General features: G+C 34.4%; 1 protein-coding gene across 1 annotated transcript in view; it reads left to right on the top strand.

The window, feature by feature from the left end:
• LOC141832838 (callose synthase 7-like) overlaps positions 1-18,498 on the top strand; it is a 36,322-nt gene extending 17,824 nt beyond the window's left edge. The window contains exons 13-42 of the mRNA XM_074720214.1: positions 6,595-6,714; positions 6,804-6,921; positions 7,041-7,372; positions 7,449-7,501; positions 7,584-7,644; positions 10,138-10,219; positions 10,300-10,349; positions 10,419-10,505; positions 10,674-10,769; positions 10,938-11,029; positions 11,110-11,191; positions 11,282-11,445; positions 11,612-11,735; positions 11,833-11,936; positions 12,017-12,110; positions 12,186-12,337; positions 13,102-13,211; positions 13,393-13,512; positions 13,596-13,664; positions 13,768-13,957; positions 14,040-14,151; positions 15,044-15,166; positions 15,227-15,345; positions 15,467-15,550; positions 15,953-16,065; positions 16,168-16,397; positions 16,787-17,587; positions 17,672-17,722; positions 17,824-18,009; positions 18,092-18,498. Coding sequence (XP_074576315.1) covers positions 6,595-6,714; positions 6,804-6,921; positions 7,041-7,372; positions 7,449-7,501; positions 7,584-7,644; positions 10,138-10,219; positions 10,300-10,349; positions 10,419-10,505; positions 10,674-10,769; positions 10,938-11,029; positions 11,110-11,191; positions 11,282-11,445; positions 11,612-11,735; positions 11,833-11,936; positions 12,017-12,110; positions 12,186-12,337; positions 13,102-13,211; positions 13,393-13,512; positions 13,596-13,664; positions 13,768-13,957; positions 14,040-14,151; positions 15,044-15,166; positions 15,227-15,345; positions 15,467-15,550; positions 15,953-16,065; positions 16,168-16,397; positions 16,787-17,587; positions 17,672-17,722; positions 17,824-18,009; positions 18,092-18,334 — 4,362 coding nt within the window. The 3' untranslated portion in view covers positions 18,335-18,498. The remainder of the gene's footprint in view (positions 1-6,594; positions 6,715-6,803; positions 6,922-7,040; positions 7,373-7,448; positions 7,502-7,583; positions 7,645-10,137; positions 10,220-10,299; positions 10,350-10,418; positions 10,506-10,673; positions 10,770-10,937; positions 11,030-11,109; positions 11,192-11,281; positions 11,446-11,611; positions 11,736-11,832; positions 11,937-12,016; positions 12,111-12,185; positions 12,338-13,101; positions 13,212-13,392; positions 13,513-13,595; positions 13,665-13,767; positions 13,958-14,039; positions 14,152-15,043; positions 15,167-15,226; positions 15,346-15,466; positions 15,551-15,952; positions 16,066-16,167; positions 16,398-16,786; positions 17,588-17,671; positions 17,723-17,823; positions 18,010-18,091) is intronic.

The raw sequence follows: 18,498 nt of genomic DNA, 5'->3' as shown, positions 1-18,498 counted from the left end.
TCTCCTCTTTCCTCTATTTCACCTTGTCAGCACCACTGCAATTCTCCACTTTGCAAAACATCCTCCTTCACCTCTTGTTGATCAACTGTATTGTGAATCAAATGGATCCTTTCATCCAACAACATACCATTATTACTAATCCAATTGCATCCACTAAAGATCCAGTTGACTCCTATAGCACTTTTTCCTTTCTTTCAACTTCCTTAATAGCCACCTTAACAAAAGCTTTGCTTGTCTCCATGACCCACTCATAGGGGATGACTTCCTTCTTTAACATCTTTTAATACATGGGGGCAATAACCCTTCCAACAAGTGTGATTCTACTTGCAACAAGACCTCATCGAGTTATATTCATGCTGCTCCCACAATACTAGTTCATAAAAGAATACTGATTCACCTGTGCTTACTCCTTGTGCCGTCTCTAATTGCAGAGACCTTCATTGACTATCTTGCAACTTTGTTAATGGATATCAAATAGATTCTTCCCTACATGTCGTCCCCATCTTGAGCATCATTGTATCCTGTTTGTGCTCCTGCATCTCACACCATGTCTTCTAGTGCCCACCTTCTCCTTTGGATCTGTTAAGCTTGACTTTGCTTCCCATGAGGTGCATTGTTGATCACAAATTGCATTGCCGCCTCATTATATGGATGAGAGTCACACAAACACAAGTGAGAACAGCACTAAGTCAAGTTGGTTCAGATGCAATCATAGCATTGAATAAACCCAAGCTTGGAGCCAATTATAGGATTATTCACTGTCTTTTCTAAAAGGGTTAACCTCTAAGAAGAGATTACAAGGGCACATTGACAGAAGAAAAAAAAAAGATGAGCAAAAATATTTCATAAAAAGGGAGGTGACAAATGTTGATTTCTCAAATAGAAACAACAGATTCTTAAAAGTGGAAGAGGCAATATTGTATTCCTAAACAGGGAGGTGGAAATGAAAATGCCATTGGTATGGTGTCTTCATGATTTTATCTCAAGTCTTCCTATCTTTGCCTTAGGTTGATGTGTTTCTGGATTCCTATTCATCATCAACTTCTGTAATCTAGTCATCTTTTGGCATAATTGTCTGAATGATTATGTGTTAATGACTGTCTGTCTCATGTCCATTCCTATGATGACAAAGATAAATATGGGGATTTCATCAGAAAATTGTTGGATGCTTGGAACCAGGGATGGTTGGTGAGAATGATGGAATGTGAAAGTCTTCTTGATTCTTATATGGTTCAACCATGATCAGGTGAATCCTCCTCTTCTTCTTCATCTAATATATTTGTTTCTTCTTCACAATCTCTTCTTCTTCCTCCCCCACTTCTCAAATGTGTCAACTGTGTATTATCCATTCTTCACCCTATTTTATTGATTCTGATTTTTTCCTTCTCCTTGTCGGCTTCTTGTTCTTCATCATTTTTTTCTTAATCATTCTCCCCTTTCACCACCAGCTTATATTGCCACATGATGCTCAGCTAACATCAAATTTAGATTTATCATTGTCTAACATCTCTTTATCTTGGAGTCAAGCTAGAATTTATTTTTTTTCTAACATTTACTTTATCTCTCCTTGCATCTAATTTTGTCAAAGCAAACCCTTGGTAACTGAATCTCCTTTCAACATTTTTCTCTCTTAGAGATGTTACACCCTGAGGGTGTAATTCCCGCTCTCTAAGAGGTATCTCACTTGGTGACAACATAATAAAAGAGACTTAGGAACCATATAAACAGGATAACCAAGAAATTCATTAAATTTATTTATTTATATCATTTTCTTTGTATATAACAAAAATTATACGGATAACATAACAGATGAAATCAAACGAAATCCAATTAAATAAAATTCAAGCCAAATCAGGAATTATCAAGTTGAGATCTTTGACTAACTCTATGTACCAGCTGAAACCAACTATAATATCAAAAGAGTGCCCGTGATTACAAAATTTGAAGGTCAAGAGAAGCAAATAGTAAGCATAAATTATTAAGTGGGTAATTAGAAAAGATGTGTGTGTATTTAATCTTGTTTAAGAGGTGAAGGAAGTAGAATAGCAAACAATCACTTATTACAACTTTAATTTTTCTTTAAGTTCTAAATTTATATATGAATATATATCTATAATCATCTAATATTTTTATGTTGGAATTTAGCATTACAAATTATTATCATTTGTCACCATCAATTAAGATGAATTTCCAATTTTTACGATCATATATATGCAACATGTATAACGATCATTAACGGTATAATATCAACATAGATAAATATCACAAATCATATGAGTATCAGCGTATATGAGTGTCATTAATGGTCTAAATCTGATAAATCAACTAAGAAGTGAATCATTGAAGCCAGTAGTGTCCTTAGATTGTAATAACATCATCTAACGTATGGGCTAACAACCCCCTCAATACATAATAAATACTGATCGTGAGCGACTCACGCTACTACAACTCCTGTGGACGTCAAGTACTCTAGTATAAGGCTAGGTTCATAATTTTTACTTTTTAATATTCCATTTAGCCATTTAATATCCTTATTATGTTTAATTATTTTTATCACAATTGTTTAATTTTAAATTCACATTTTATCAGTTAGTATGAATGACCAATCCTAATTAACCTTTTAATATGAAGCATGTTAATTCATTTAAGTATTATCATAGGATCCACCGGTAAAAGTTATAAACATGAAGCTACAAGTATCAACAATAAGAAGTACCACTAGTATGGAAGATCAAGCAAATCTATAAACAAATATCAACTGAAAAGTAATTCAGAATATTCATTTTAATTTTTAAAACAACTCTTCCCATCTTATTTCTCATATGAAATCCACATGCATGGATTGAAATATCGTGCTGAGCCAGTCGAAACGAGCGAAATATTTCGTTCCACTTGTCGACCGCATCGACACGACTCGGCACTAGGCTCAACGGCAGTCGCGGATGCTTTGCACAACTCCCGCGGTCACCACAGAAGGGTCATGCAATCCCAACGGGCACGGTGGAGTGGTTGCGCGACCCTAGTGGCCGGGCTAGAGGGGTCAAGCGACCCCTGCGGCTGTGCCGAGGTCGCACGATCCCCGCGACTGTGCCAAGGTTGCCATATGTCAGTTTTTATTATTAAAACAGAGATTTTTTTAATTAAAATTGAACTTTTGTTTTTTTATCATAAGCAACTCCTAACTATGATAGGGATAAACAAATAGGCTTGATTAAACTTTGATAAAATTATCTAAGTTATATATTTTATTTATTTTAATTCTATAAATATATAATAATTTTATTTATTTATTTATATCCAAGCTATGTTATTATTTTTTTAATGGACCCAATCAACCCCTAACTAAATAGATAGCTAAACATATTTCCTAAAATCTTAATCGAATTATCCCATTAAAGTATATAAAAATCTATTTAAAATTCTAATAAAATTTTATATATTCCTAAAACTCTCGCAAGGGCGGCGGTGCCGTGATGGCCTCCGCGAGTCACCGCTGTCGTGATATTTTTATTTTTTATAAATAAACTATTATTAACAGTTATAAAATATTAAAAATTATTTTAAAATTTTGAATAATTTTAAAAATTAATAAATATTTTATAAAACAATTTTAAAATTAAATATAAATCTAAAATTTTTAAAAATATAATTTTTAAACATTTCAAATAAAATTTGTTAAATTAAAAATTTGCAAATACATTAAAAAATAATTTAAGATTTTCAAATAATTTTATAATAATTTTTATCCTTTCAAATAATTTTATAATTTTAATTTAGTTTTGAATTTTGAGAATTACTTATTTTTTAAAATAACTTTTATAAAAATTAATAGCCATTATTTTATGAGAAAATATTGAAATATAAATTCAACATCTCAAAATATAAAGGACATTTAATAATCAAATATTAATAAAATTAATATACATTTATATTTAAAATTTTTAAAAATATCTAAATTATATTAGCACGATATGATGCCGAAACCGTATCGTTCCGGTCTGAAACCGAAACCTCGACACAGGTCGAGATTTGAAACCTTGCCCACGTGTGAATATGAAATAATATCAATTATTTACCCTTGATTTAATTATTTATAACCCATTTCACTATTTTTAGATATTCTTTTAATGTCATTTTCAAAAACAGTTATACAAGAGTATATAATCCATTTAATCTATTTATTCATGCACAAGGACAAATTTAGGTCAAAAAATAGTCATCGTACTCCATTCGAACTAGTATCTACAAGTACAATATGAAAATAACTCATATACTAAAAATGATATCCAATAAGAATCTGAATACTATATAAGACTCTAAGTCGATGGATATTTTTTATCTTGCTACCTCAATAAAATTCCCCATTCCTAAATGAGACCGCCACTACTATTTAATCACAACTTTATTTAACCAACCTAAATAGAAATCGATTAACATAAAATATACCTTGAAATTTTCCTTTGATTGATGAAACCACGGAGGCATTTCATTGATACGAAGCACTCAAACCAATTGAGTACTTGCTGCAATGAACAGCTGCAATAATACTTGCTGTAGTTGGAAGAGGGCAGTGGAGAAGGGCTGCTGGTCGTTGCGAGAAACCGGAAGAGGAGAGTTAGAGCCGGCTGTTGTGGGCTGGGAGAAAAGGAAAATAAAACAACTGTTTTGCTGGCTGGAAGAAGAGAATAAAATTACTGCTCTTGCTAAAAAATGACAAGTAAAACCTTCTGCTGCGGGTTGGAAAAAAAACTTAGAAGAAGCTTGCTGTTGGCTGGTCAGAAGACGGTTGAAAAGAGACAACACTTGATGGAGGGCAGGCTGCTGCTGTTGGAGAGGAACAAGGAGACAGGAAAGTGTTGCTGCTGTTATGAAGAGAAGAAGGGGAGAAATAGAGAGGAGAGTCGGTGTGTGGAAGAGGGCCAGCACGTGAGGTGGTGAGAGAGAAGCACATAAGAAAAAAGAGAAAGAGAGGAGAACAAGTGGCGAGCAATGTTCGTACGCATGGGAGAGAAAAAGAGGAAAGAAAAGTTTCCTCAAAAATTTCCTATTTCATTTTAAATCAATCGAATCAATTTAACCCTTTTAAAACTTGGTTCGACCATAACTTGACCAAATTGATCCCGGTTTGAACCCGTGTGATCCTTATCTCCGTGCCTATCCGATGGATTCAATTCAAATCCAATTCTACTTTAACTCAATGCTCTCAGTTCATGTTCAACGATTCGGCTTGATTATTTGTATTGATCCAGGATTTTAACAAATTTTAAATTTAATAATTTTTTCCTTTATAAAAATCAGTACTTAACAAGAGAGGACATTGAATTTCTAATCTTACTTTACTTGACAATACTTCTCTCTTCTCTGATTGCAATATTAAAAATTGGTTTGTCATTGTCTCTATTTTTATACCCTCCTTTTCTTCTATCAAGTATTTTTTACAACTTAATCTCCTCTCTAACATCTTCACATATTAACTGCTTATCAAAAGAATAGTTACTGGAATCTTAATTTCTCTCTTCCTTTACAACCCTTAATAATTTGTCATTTTGTCTTCGCTAAACTTTTCTTTCTTTTCTTTTTTAGTTTTTGTGGTATCCATACTTTGATAGAGTTAAATGAAGAAGATTATATTAATTCTTTGATGACTAGATTAACTCTCGTTTGAATCTAACACTATAATTTTGTAACATAATCTAAAATTTGTAGAGTCTAAACAGTATTTTAATCCTAAAGGGAAACCGCTAATTATTCTTAAAGTGCTATTAACATTACAATGTTAGACATCTTTAAAAATGTATTCAAATCTTGGTGTCCCAAAAGGCTACTATGAGATCAATAGGTAATTAGTCTGAATTAGATCGAGAGGGCTTTTGACCAATGTGTGAGGTTCAAATCTATACAACAATAGTTATGATAGTCTGGAGGGGATTAACCTTGTCTCTGATTCAAAATGAGGAAATAGTCTCACCCAATGTGTTGTGGTGACACCTCGTGGTGACCAAAAAATTCTGACTGATACCAGTATCACAGGTCTTTTGGTTTGATTAGTAATTGTAATATGACAGTAATCCATACCATAAGAACACAAGGTGCAAATCATAATGCAACTTCAAAATTTGGGTCAAAATGCTTGTTTGACGCCTTAAAGTTACAAAAAAATTTGAAGTAATTGTTAACATAAGATATGTGGTAAACTATTACGCTTTAGTTTTTCACATTCTTTATGATTTACTGGACTGGTAGTCCCATGTGACTTGTGGACACAAAATAGGGCTTGGAGCTGAGCAGCACATGTTGAACGACCTTTTTCACCCCTCAAACAACAAGACTTGATTCACTTGTAGAAACTAATATATATTAATTTATGCTCAATTTTAATTAAAATTGAATGAAACGAGCTACATTTAGAGAATCAAATGACTTGCACTCTTAATTTTACTCGGAGGTATCAAATGACTTTGAAGTTTGAATTGCAGTAATTATCACCAACTGTCTTACTGTTGTGGTGATTATCTTTTTAATAAACAGATCCAAGCGATTGTTTCTCCATGATTAATGAAATTAAGTTGTTTATCTATTCATTCTGTCTACCAGCTGCATGACCAAAATATTACTGGAAGAAGGCTCAAAACAAATTTTGTTGAAGTTCGTACATTTTGGCATTTATTCAGAAGTTTTGAACGTATGTGGACATTCTTCATACTGGCTTTCCAGGTAATTTTTGTTTTATTAGTGGAATTATCGTGGTTGGAAAGGCACTTACATGGTTAATGGATTTCTGTAATGCTGTTTCATTCCCTCAGGCCATGCTCATCATTGCATGGAGTCCCTCAGGATCACTTACTGCATTCTTCGACCCAGATGTCTTTAGAAGGGTATTGAGTATTTTCATAACTGCAGCATTTCTAAATTTTTTCCAAGGTACTAATAGTCTTATCCAATGATATTTTGTCTTCTGAACTTGTAAAATTTTGTTGAACCTGCAGTCATGATATTTCATTGAAATATCTTTCCTTGGTTATGTTTTTTGAACCTTCCAGCTGCTCTGGATATCATTCTTAGCTGGAAGGCATGGGGAAGCATGCAATACACACAAATACTTAGATATCTATTGAAATTTGCGGTAGCAACTGCATGGATAATAATTCTCTCAGCAAGCTACTCTGGTTCAGTTGAAAATCCTACAGGTCTTATCAAACTCTTCAGCAATTGGGCTGGGAATTGGAGAAATCAGTCACTTTATACTTATGCCATTATCATATACATGTTGCCAAATATTTTTGCTGCTTTGTTGTTCTTGCTTCCACCATTGCGGAGAAGCGTTGAACTCTCTAATTCACGTGTTTTTATTTTGCTCATGTGGTGGGCACAGGCAAGTGTTTCCTATTGCTCAGGAGCATTTTGTTGCCAATGTTGGATAAGTTCTTATAGTACTCTATTTATCTCAGCCCAAGTTATATGTAGGAAGAGGCATGCACGAGGACATGCTTTCACTTCTCAAGTAAGCTATTTGTATCTAGTTTGTTCAGAAATGATTTTTTCTTGACATATATAGCTGCTCTGCTGCTGTGTCAATTTGACAGATATACTCTTTTCTGGATTCTATTGCTGATCAGCAAACTTGCATTTAGTTACTATGTTGAGGTATAAATTCTGTCCATACCTCATGTGTAGTAACTTTAAGTTTTTGATGAAGAAAGGATATATTGTTTTTATATAAAATTGTCAAAGGTATTAGAGTTAATAGGATTATTAATGCGATGCAAGATGCTTTTTTGGCACCTTGGGATCACCTCAAGGTCCATATTGGTGGATTTTTGGGCAAATTCCTTCGGTTAGGAATTAAAATTCATGTTTTTTCCATTTTTGGTAAAATTTTATTTTGGCAATAAATTAACCTAGGAAAATCGAAATTCGATTTCGAATTAATTTCCTTATTCCTGAGGCATGATATTATATTTTTATTTCCTTAGATGTGTACTTTTCATTTTTGGAAATATTTCCCAGATAAAATTATTGTAGTTTGTTCAATAAATACAGGCGTAGTTTTTGGTTAGGAGGAAATTGAAGATTAAATAAAATTATTTTGAGCGAGTTATTTTTGAGATTTTCCTCGCTATTCTGTGTGAATCATTAAGGTAATCCTATTTTCTCCATTCTATGTGAATCAACAAGTTAATCCTCTATTACCATATGCTTCCGCTACATCATCTCTTATTTATTAGGTGCACTAGTTTCAGTTCTATATTGGTACTTCTAGGTTATTTTACCATGATTCCTAATTTATTTGACACCACAATCTTCATAAGGACAATGAGCTTCGTCATTGCTATGTTTGACACCTTAGATACCAAAAGGTGTCTAAGCTTGTTGCCTAAACTTTTGTTGATGATTTTAGAGACATATCACAAATTACTTTAAATGTTAGAGTTATGCAGTTGGATAAGCTTCTCCCCATCATGTCCTTTCACACTATCTACCCTTATAATAGATAAAAACTTAAATCTTAGGGTGCTTTTCCATTTCACTCATATCAGACATGCACATGCGGATACTGTGAACTTTTACCACGCTTCTTCCATCTTCTGATCCCACATGGATTGATCCACTCTAACAGTTCATTCGCAATCTGCTGAACCATGTGGCGATCAAGATCATCTTTGAGGTCGTGAAGGTCATGCTGTAGGATTTTGAGTTTCTATCGTGAGAAAGTTGTGTATGTTGGGTTGTATCCTACACTCTTGATAGCCTACTTATCTTGCCAACCTTCCATACAACTAATAAGGACCAACCAAATGTGCTTCCCAAGAGTTTGCACACGCTTCCTCTTGTTCCAGGTTGTAGTGAGTGTCTTATCTTAGTTACCTCTTTGACCCATAAAGGTACATCTACTGCTCCTGTTGCAACGCGTGTCGGCTGAGAGCACACGTAACTGACTGAGGGAATAACTTGTACCACACAGGGTATGGGTGACACAAGGTAATTTACCTCGTGCCAATGAGTCTTTGTGCTGGTGTAAATATTAGAATGGAAGTTTTTGGTTGTCCCAGGCAACATGGATGGGTATTTGATACCTTGGGATAGACTATGTACAAACTTCTCTCATAATGGAGGCCATGACATCACCCTAACCATTTGAACCATTGGATAGCCTCACTTTCAAGATTCATAGAGGCTATCCCACCTTGAAGTCATATGATGTGTGAGAGAAGTGAAAAACTTTTTTTTCTCTCCGTCCCCAACTAGGGAACTCCACCCTCATTTGAGAAAGGTATTGTCACAATGAATGAAGAGTACTTTGTTGAAATGTTAAGGTTATCCAGCCTTTTCCTTTGATTTTTTTATGACTTACACCTGAGTTCTTGATCTTGAGTCAATCTTTTGATTGTTTTACATTTTTTGTAAGAGTGATGAATGCTAGTAAATATGAGTTTTCTCAAATTTGGCCTTAAATTATTGTCTTGTTAGTTAGTCAATTTTTTTGTTAATACCTTGCTTTTATATTGCAGGGAAATTTTGTCTTGTTCAAATATGGTTTTATAACCCAAAGAATTAGTACTGTATACTTCAACAATTTCTTTTACTTCTTTGATTCAAATCAACACTATCTTTTACTTCCTGGATTCAAAAAGAACTTGTACTTTATGCAACAATCTGATGTAATCAGGAAGAATTTGGAGAGATTAGACAACTATCTCCTTTTTTGGGTTCTATTCTTCAATGTAATTTTTTTCTTAAAACACATTGTGTGGAAAAGGAAATCATAATGCTTTAGAGCTAAACAATTTCATACATGATTCTAATGTTTCTATTAGGAATGTAAATATATTAATTGGTTTTTTTTTCTTAAAAGCTCAAGCTTTTCAAATAAGTAAATAGTCAATTAACTGTAATGTGGCATTAGAACAAAGATTTAGGGGTCAAAACTTGTCTATATCAAACAATATTATCTTATTAATTTATATATTTGGATTTAGCCAATCAAGTGAATTATATACCATGAAGGGAAAGCGCCAAGGATATAAGTATACAATTGATCCATTTCCAAACACCAGCTTATTACTTAACAATTTCATATTTTTATCCAATTTGCTTTGTATTGTCACATCTTTTTCCTTCTAATCATGTGTTTTACAGATATACCCTTTGGTTGAACCAACAAAAATGATAATGGCCATAGGAGCTCCAAACTATGCATGGCATGAATTCTTCCCTTACTGTAAGAATGCCACCAAATTGATTAGTTTATCTTTGTGGTGTTTTATTAACTTATCATGAATCTGTACTATGATGATGCAGTGCAACATAACATCGGCGTTGTAATAACTATTTGGGCACCAATTGTTTTGGTATGTATTTCTGCTACCGCTATTTTTGTGTTCATTTCATTGCTTACAATGACCATTATAAGTTATTAGGTTTATTTCATGGACACCCAAATATGGTATGCTATTTTCTCGACTATTGTTGGAGGTATTCATGGGGCATTCAGCCACCTAGGTGAAGTAAGGATTTTTCTTTGTTCTCTTCAAATAAAAAAATGTCAATATCCATACTATATCTATTGAATCTCTATTTCTTTCATGTATTGACAATAAATTTTGATGAGACTACTAGCAAGAGTAGGTATCCTCTTTGAGTTTGGATTCTTACATCATGTTGACCTTCCATAGATCCGAACACTGGGGATGCTAAGGTCTAGATTTGAGACAGTACCATCAGTTTTCACAGAAAACCTGATGCCAACACCAAATGAAAAGAATAGCAAGGTATGCTAATCATCATTTCAACTATGGGATCTGTTATATGGCCAATGAACAAATTAATAAATTTGATTTGAAATTTGAAGTATACATTGTCTTATCTTCAATTGACCCTCTGAATCAAGAAGGAATTTCAATTTTATTTTAGTTACCATCCAAGCTTCGAATTTGCAGGAAGAAATGGAGAGGATGAATATAGCTAAGTTTTCTCACATATGGAATGAATTCATCAGCTCTTTAAGGGAGGAAGATTTGATCAGTAATAGGTTGTGATTTTATGAGATTGGACTTAGCTTAAACTGACTATTGTTGTAAACAAATTATTTGGTTTCTTGACATTGTTTAGGGAGAGGGATCTTTTGCTTGTGCCTTATTCTTTAGGAGATATATCTGTTGTACAGTGGCCTCCATTTCTTCTTGCAAGTAAGGTAGAACTTCATCTTTTGTAGCTCTTTGTCTGCTTGATTTTTACTTGATTGTTCTGGTGGACCACTAATCTAATATGTCAAGATTAGCAGATTCCTATTGCACTTGATATGGCGAAAGATTTCAAGAAAAAGGGTGAGAAAGAATTAATAAAGAAGATAAAACATGATAAACACATGCTTTCAGCTGTGATAGAATGCTATGAAACATTAAGAGATATTCTTAAGGAACTGTTGATTGATGAAGACGAAAAGCGGTATGCAAACTTTTCTGTCATTTTAGTTAATTTTTATTCGCAATATGGAAGTTTACTATCAATTTGTAGGAATTTTCAGTTAGCTAGAAATGCACTCTTGTTACAATTCTGTTGTTAGATACTCTTTTCCCATATAATATTATGTAATATACCTTACTATCTTCAGATCTATAGATAATATCTGTGAAGCTGTTCAGTTGTCAATTGCTCAGCAAAATTTTCTGGATAAGTTCCGTACAAGTGAACTCCCCTTGTTGAGTGCCAAATTGGCAAAGCTGCTAAATCTTTTGGTACGTGTGCAGCCCTCTATCTTCTATCTAATATTTCTCAGAGGACAATTGATATGAATCACAATGGATATCTCGTAACATTTTTCTGTTTCTTCAGAAAGATGATAATGAAGATGTTGAATCATATGGATCACAGATCGTCACTGTATTGCAAGATATTATGGAGATTATTACACAAGATGTGATGAGTAATGGACATGGGTAATACATAGCTGGCAGTTTATCATCAATGCAGATTGTATTTCGAATCACTTCTCTTTCATATGAATCATGCTTGGCAGGAGTTCATCCGTGGAACAGGGTGAAATTAAAGAGAGACCCAAATTCTCAAACTTAAACCTAAATCTAATTGAAGAACCATCGTGGAAGGAAAAGGTGATTGTATCTTCAGCTTGCTTTTCTTGATCATGCATTGCTTTCATAAATTACCTCCTTTGGATCATTTAATAGGTGGATAGACTCCATTTGCTACTAACAGTCAAGGAATCTGCAATGGATGTGCCTATAAATTTGGATGCTCGACGCCGCATCACTTTTTTTGCAAACTCCTTGTTTATGGATTTGCCACCAACCCCAAAAGTTCGTAACATGCTCTCTTTCAGGTAAATTTCTACCTAGAGATTTTATGGTACTAGCATATAATAATTTTCCTTTTGCTGTGTCATTCTGGTTTGCACTTACTAATTTCAGTTGATACAGTTTACTAGTAGAATGTTTACCAAATCAGACAGGAAGGGTAAGGGTTAATGCGGGAGGAGAGGAGGAAAGGGGTTTTTTACTACCCAACCAAAACCTAACTTAATTTGCCTCAGTCTGAAACAGGCTGGTTTAGACCCATTCAACTTGGTTCAGTTCTAACTTAGCTGACACTAGTTTGAGGCCAAGTTGCATCTAATGAAACCCCAAAATGCTCTCCACCTAAACCAACCAGAAATTGGTAAGTAATCCTAATTAATCCCAAGTCTTATCCAAAAATCATAAATCAGTTGTTGTAGAGCTCAATTAGCCTAAATTACAACTATCTATACCCTAAATAAAGTTCAGAATTTAACACTTCGACTTTGTCTTGCCTTGGCTGAACACCTACATTATTATGTTTCTTGTAAACTTGTTTCTTCATCTTCTTCGACTAGGACTCCCCTTGGGAAGACATTGGCAATCTTTTTCACTGTGATAGGCTTGATGCAATTATTTCTAACAAGTCTCTGTTTGCTGAAGAAAACAGAACACAAATTTGGTTTCTAGATTGTCCACAAGATTTTTGATACACCAGGCATAAGTCAGATTGACTTGGTTCCTCTTCATTTTTTTTTCGTATTTTACTATTTTGAATATAGTTCTTATTTATAGTGCTTTCCTGATCCAGTGTCTTGACACCTTATTATAAAGAAGATGTACTTTACTCTGAGGATGAACTGAACAAGGAAAATGAGGATGGAATATCTACACTGTTTTACTTACAGAAGATATATCCAGGTAGACATTGTCTTATATATTTAGTTTAAGTCATGTATGGTCTTATCTCTTATGTATAGCTTTATGGTGAGATAATAGCCGATCTCAAACAATCTCAACATAGAGCTTGTTATTTGTTCTATGTAATTTTCTACTACCGATATAGGTCATTATAACTATTTCTTTTAACATTGCTCTGAAGATGAGTGGAAGAACTTCCTTGAGCGAGTAAAGTATGACAATAGTGAGAACTTTTGGAGGGAAAACATGGATGAATTGCGTCATTGGGTGTCTTATAGAGGCCAAACACTTGCTAGAACAGGTTTATTCTCAACCTAATGTGCAGTAGTGCTTGCCCAAGCATAGATTAATTTCTTTAACATTTGAGAGCCTTTGTTTTTTAAGTGAGAGGAATGATGTACTACAGACGTGCTCTTAAGCTTCAGTGCTTCCTGGATACTGCGAAGGATCATGGTTAGTTATTGCTTACATGTTATCATGTCACAATTATTCTTCAAAATATGTTAGCACTCCTTAGAAATGCACATTTCATTCAATAATGGTATTTGACTTGCAGATATCTTGGAGGGCTTCAGGACTTACTCACCAGATGAGAATAATCAGGACCATATTAGTGCACGTGCACTAGCTATTGCTGATATGAAATTTACCTATGTTGTTTCATGCCAGGTCTATGGAATACAGAAAAAATCTACGGAAGCTAGGGACAGAAGTTGCTACACTAATATACTCAACCTCATGTTGAAGTAATCCAGTATACTGTTTAGTAAACAGTTTTTATTATTTCATTAACAAAGTCATTTTTTAAGTCCCATAAATATACTGCAGCCACCATTCACTACGTGTTGCTTACATAGACGAAGCTGAAGAAACTGTGGACAACAAAACTCAGAAATGCTATTATTCTGTTCTTGTTAAAGGCGGTGATAAATTTGATGAGGTAGTTTGTCTTCAAACTGCTAGAACACATGGCCTAATCTTTATTTTAAAGATCATGAAATTTATTTTATGGATATATGTTTCTTTATGGTTGTTCCATAATATTTACATAGGTGATTATATAATACAATATCAACATTGCAGGTGATATTGTATTATATACCTTCTGTTAATTCTTGGTTCTTTCTTCTATATTTCTGAAATTTCTTGAACTGGAGCCCTGATACCAAACAGAAAAAGTGTATAAAAAGGAATTCAGATTGAGTTCTTTGATTGTACCTTGGGATTATTTGATTTGAGGATGACATAATGGGATCCCAATTTCTTAATTAAAAAAGGATCTCAATTAATAACAGAGAGAACTAGAAAAAGAATATCAATATCTGTAATAATTTGTTAGTGTTCTGAACCAAGTGAAGTGTGGATGGATGCTATTTGGATTAGTAAAATCCAGAGGTGCTACTAATTAGCTCTTGCATATACTGATTTTCCTATTTCATTGTGCACTAATTGACCTGGAGTCAGATTTGTATGCATTGTTAGAAACATTTAATGGCCAATGTGCTTCTTTGTGAGAGAGATAGAAGAAGGTTAAATTTACAATCAATATGGTTAAGGGCCAACCAGTTGCAATAATCAAACAATTTCCTTCCCTTGAAGCAGAAAGTCATCATTAAGAAGCCAAATCTTATAGTGTATGCATTTGTTTGTTCATTTGAAATTCCATCAACCAATTAGTTTGTCATTATCTTTAAACCATTTTCATTTTTTACAATTGTTTGTTTTCTAAGGATCATTGATTGTAAGGTATATGTAGTGATAACTAGTACATAATCTGATTGTCCTATGCTCCTATTTTGTTATTGTGATTTTTGATGTGTTGTTCATCTCAGGAAATTTACCGCATCAAACTCCCTGGTAAACCAACAGATATCGGTGAAGGGAAACCAGAGAACCAGAATCATGCAATAATTTTCACTCGAGGAGAAGCACTTCAGACCATTGATATGAATCAGGTAGCTCACTTTTGTGCATTCATTGTTTCAGAAGATTCGACTCACTATTTTAATTTTTAGGATAATTATCTTGAAGAAGCATTCAAGCTCAGAAATGTTTTGGGTGAGTTTTTAAGACCTAAGTATCAGAAACATCCACCCACCATACTGGGTCTACGAGAGCATATTTTCACTGGAAGGTTGTGCTTTGGTTGATATTTCATTTCATTGTGAATATTACAGTTCGACTTGCAATTTGTTAAGATATGAAGTTCTCAGGGATTTTACTACTAATTTTCTCCTTAATGTCTTCATTTATAGTGTTTCTTCGCTTGCTTGGTTCATGTCCAACCAAGAGACAAGCTTTGTGACTATCGGCCAAAGGATTCTGGCAAACCCTCTCAAGTATGGCTAGTGTAAATATTACCTGTGTCCAAATATATGGCTTGTATTTATAAATCACTTGTGTCCAAATATATGGGTATGTGCGATACTAAAAATTAGATAGCTGTATTTAGTCTTGTTCACGTAAGCATCAGATTTTTCACTATGGCATACAATTACAGTTCACTTCTTTCTTCAACAAATGTGCATCTGTGTCTGCATTGATTAGGTTCTCTCAGTTACAAAATGTTGGTATCGATCGAAATAAATTATTCTTTGTCATCTTAACCCACCTAAAAAAAGTACTTTTGCCCTGCTTGCTGTCTGTGAAAGTGATTAGATGGTTCTCATTCTTATTCTTTAAATATGTACATATTGCATAGTTATTTTGGTAAGCTCTAACGAAACTAAATTACTTGCCAGGGTTCGTTTCCATTATGGCCATCCAGATATTTTTGATAGAATTTTTCACCTTACTAGAGGTGGCATAAGTAAAGCTTCAAAAATCATAAACTTGAGTGAAGATATTTTTGCAGGTGAGATTTTGAAATGTACAGGTCAATTAATTTCAAAGAATATTATCCTTGCCACATTGGACTATTTGTGTTTCAGTATTTCTGATATTTGATGATTTTCAGGATTTAACTCAACTTTACGTGGAGGAAATGTTACACATCATGAATATATGCAAGTAGGTAAAGGGCGTGATGTTGGACTGAATCAAATTTCCATTTTTGAGGCAAAAGTCGCTAAGGGAAATGGGGAACAAACATTGAGCCGTGATGTTTATCGCTTGGGTCGTAGATTTGACTTCTATAGGATGTTGTCCTTTTACTTCACCACTGTGGGCTTCTATTTTAGCAGCATGGTGAGCATTTTACCAGTATCTGTTTACTATTATAGTCTATGATGAATTAAATAAGTTTTCCTCTATTACTCTTATTAATATTATAATTCACTGTATGGAACAAACCTGATTGCTTACAAAATTACTGTTGCTAATTCCATACTATGACACAAAATTATCTAAGGAAAGTTCTCATGGATCTTGGATTGTACTCCACTTATTATATAGACACCTATATTTCTTCAAGAAATCAAAATTTGTGCTCATTTTCTTCTTTCCTGTTTATGTTTTTTCTCAAGTTACTAGCGGTTTATGATAGAATGCGATGTTGGACCATAGCACAGTGATATTGTGTTTGACTTCCCTTTTGAAGTTAATTGTTTCACGATGCCTGCATCAATCTTTTTCAGATAACTGTTCTTACCGTCTATGTCTTCCTATATGGACGGTTATACTTAGTCATGAGTGGACTGGAAAGGTCAATTCTGGAGGATCCGCGCATTCAGCAAAACAGCAAGCCCCTTGAAAATGCTCTTGCTTCACAGTCAATCTTTCAGCTGGGCTTATTGCTTGTTCTTCCTATGGTAATGGAAGTTGGTTTGGAAAAGGGATTTCGGACAGCTATTGGTGAATTTATAATAATGCAACTGCAATTGGCTTCTGTTTTCTTTACCTTCCAGCTTGGTACTAAAGCCCATTATTTTGGAAGGACAATACTGCATGGAGGTGCAAAATATAGTGCTACTGGTCGTGGTTTTGTGGTATTTCATGCTAAGTTTGCTGACAATTACCGTATGTACTCACGCAGTCACTTTGTGAAAGGATTAGAACTAATGATTCTCTTGGTTGTCTACGAAGTATATGGGCATTCATACCGAAGTTCAGCTTTATACCTGTTTGTCACAATGTCTATGTGGTTCTTGGTTGTGTCATGGTTGTTTGCTCCTTTTATATTCAATCCGTCCGGATTTGAGTGGCAGAAAACGGTTGATGATTGGACAGACTGGAAGAAATGGATGGAAAACCGTGGGGGAATTGGGATTGCAGTGGATAGGAGTTGGGAATCCTGGTGGGAAACTGAACATGAACACTTAAAGAGCACAAGTATCCGTGGTCGAATGCTAGAGATTATCTTAGCTCTACGTTTCTTGATCTTCCAGTATGGAATTGTTTATCACCTGAACATAGCTCATAACAGCAGAAGTGTTCTGGTATTTCATTTTATTGGTCTTGTTTTCACTAATTTTGACTTTTGAGAACTACTACACTGTTATTGTCCATTAACATTCTTGTAGGTCTATGGACTGTCTTGGCTGGTGATGTTGACTGTATTGGCAGTTCTTAAGGTACTCATTAGCTATATGAACATTGAGTAGATCAGTCAGATCAAAACTTAACTATTATTCAAACTGACTTTTTTTATCTCTGCTATCGCTAATCACCGCAGATGGTTTCAATGGGGAGACGTGGTTTTGGTACTGATTTCCAACTCATGTTCCGCATCCTCAAGGGTCTTCTCTTCCTTGGCTTTGTATCTGTCATGACAGTCTTGTTCGTCGTCTGTAACTTGACACTATCAGATGTCTTTGCTGCACTGCTGGGCTTCATGCCAACTGGCTGGTCTATTCTCCTGGTGAGTAAAGTGTTTAATTGTTGATCAAAGATTCCGCGTTGAAATTTTCCACAAATGCTGAAATTTAATATCTCGTGACAAGATTGGACAAGCATGCAGACCACTTGTCAGAAGGTTAGGATTCTGGGACTCCATCAAGGAGCTGGGAAGAGCATACGAGTATATAATGGGAATGGCAATATTTGTGCCAATTGTTGTCCTTTCTTGGTTCCCCTTTGTTTCAGAATTCCAGACTCGTTTACTCTTCAACCAGGCATTTAGTCGAGGTTTGCAGATTTCCATGATTCTTGCTGGTAGGAAGGATAGCAGCATGTACGTCAGCTAAAGCATTTTAGATATCTCGTGCTCATGTCCCACCATACAAGTTTATTTTTCCTCCCCTCTTTTGTGAATTTTAGTAGTACTAATAGTTAACATCTGTTCTTGAATCAGTGTGTACGGACTAAACTAGATTTTGAAAATTAAGTTGAAAGTACTGATGTTAGGTGA

Source organism: Curcuma longa, chromosome 1 (assembly GCF_044706935.1).
Source record: "Curcuma longa cultivar G26 ecotype Majalengka, Jawa Barat chromosome 1, ITB_CL_G26_1.1, whole genome shotgun sequence".
In the NCBI taxonomy this organism is placed as follows: Eukaryota; Viridiplantae; Streptophyta; class Magnoliopsida; order Zingiberales; family Zingiberaceae; genus Curcuma; species Curcuma longa.
The sequence above is the reverse complement of the archived record's forward strand: the minus strand, read 5'-3'. Positions and strand labels throughout refer to the sequence as shown.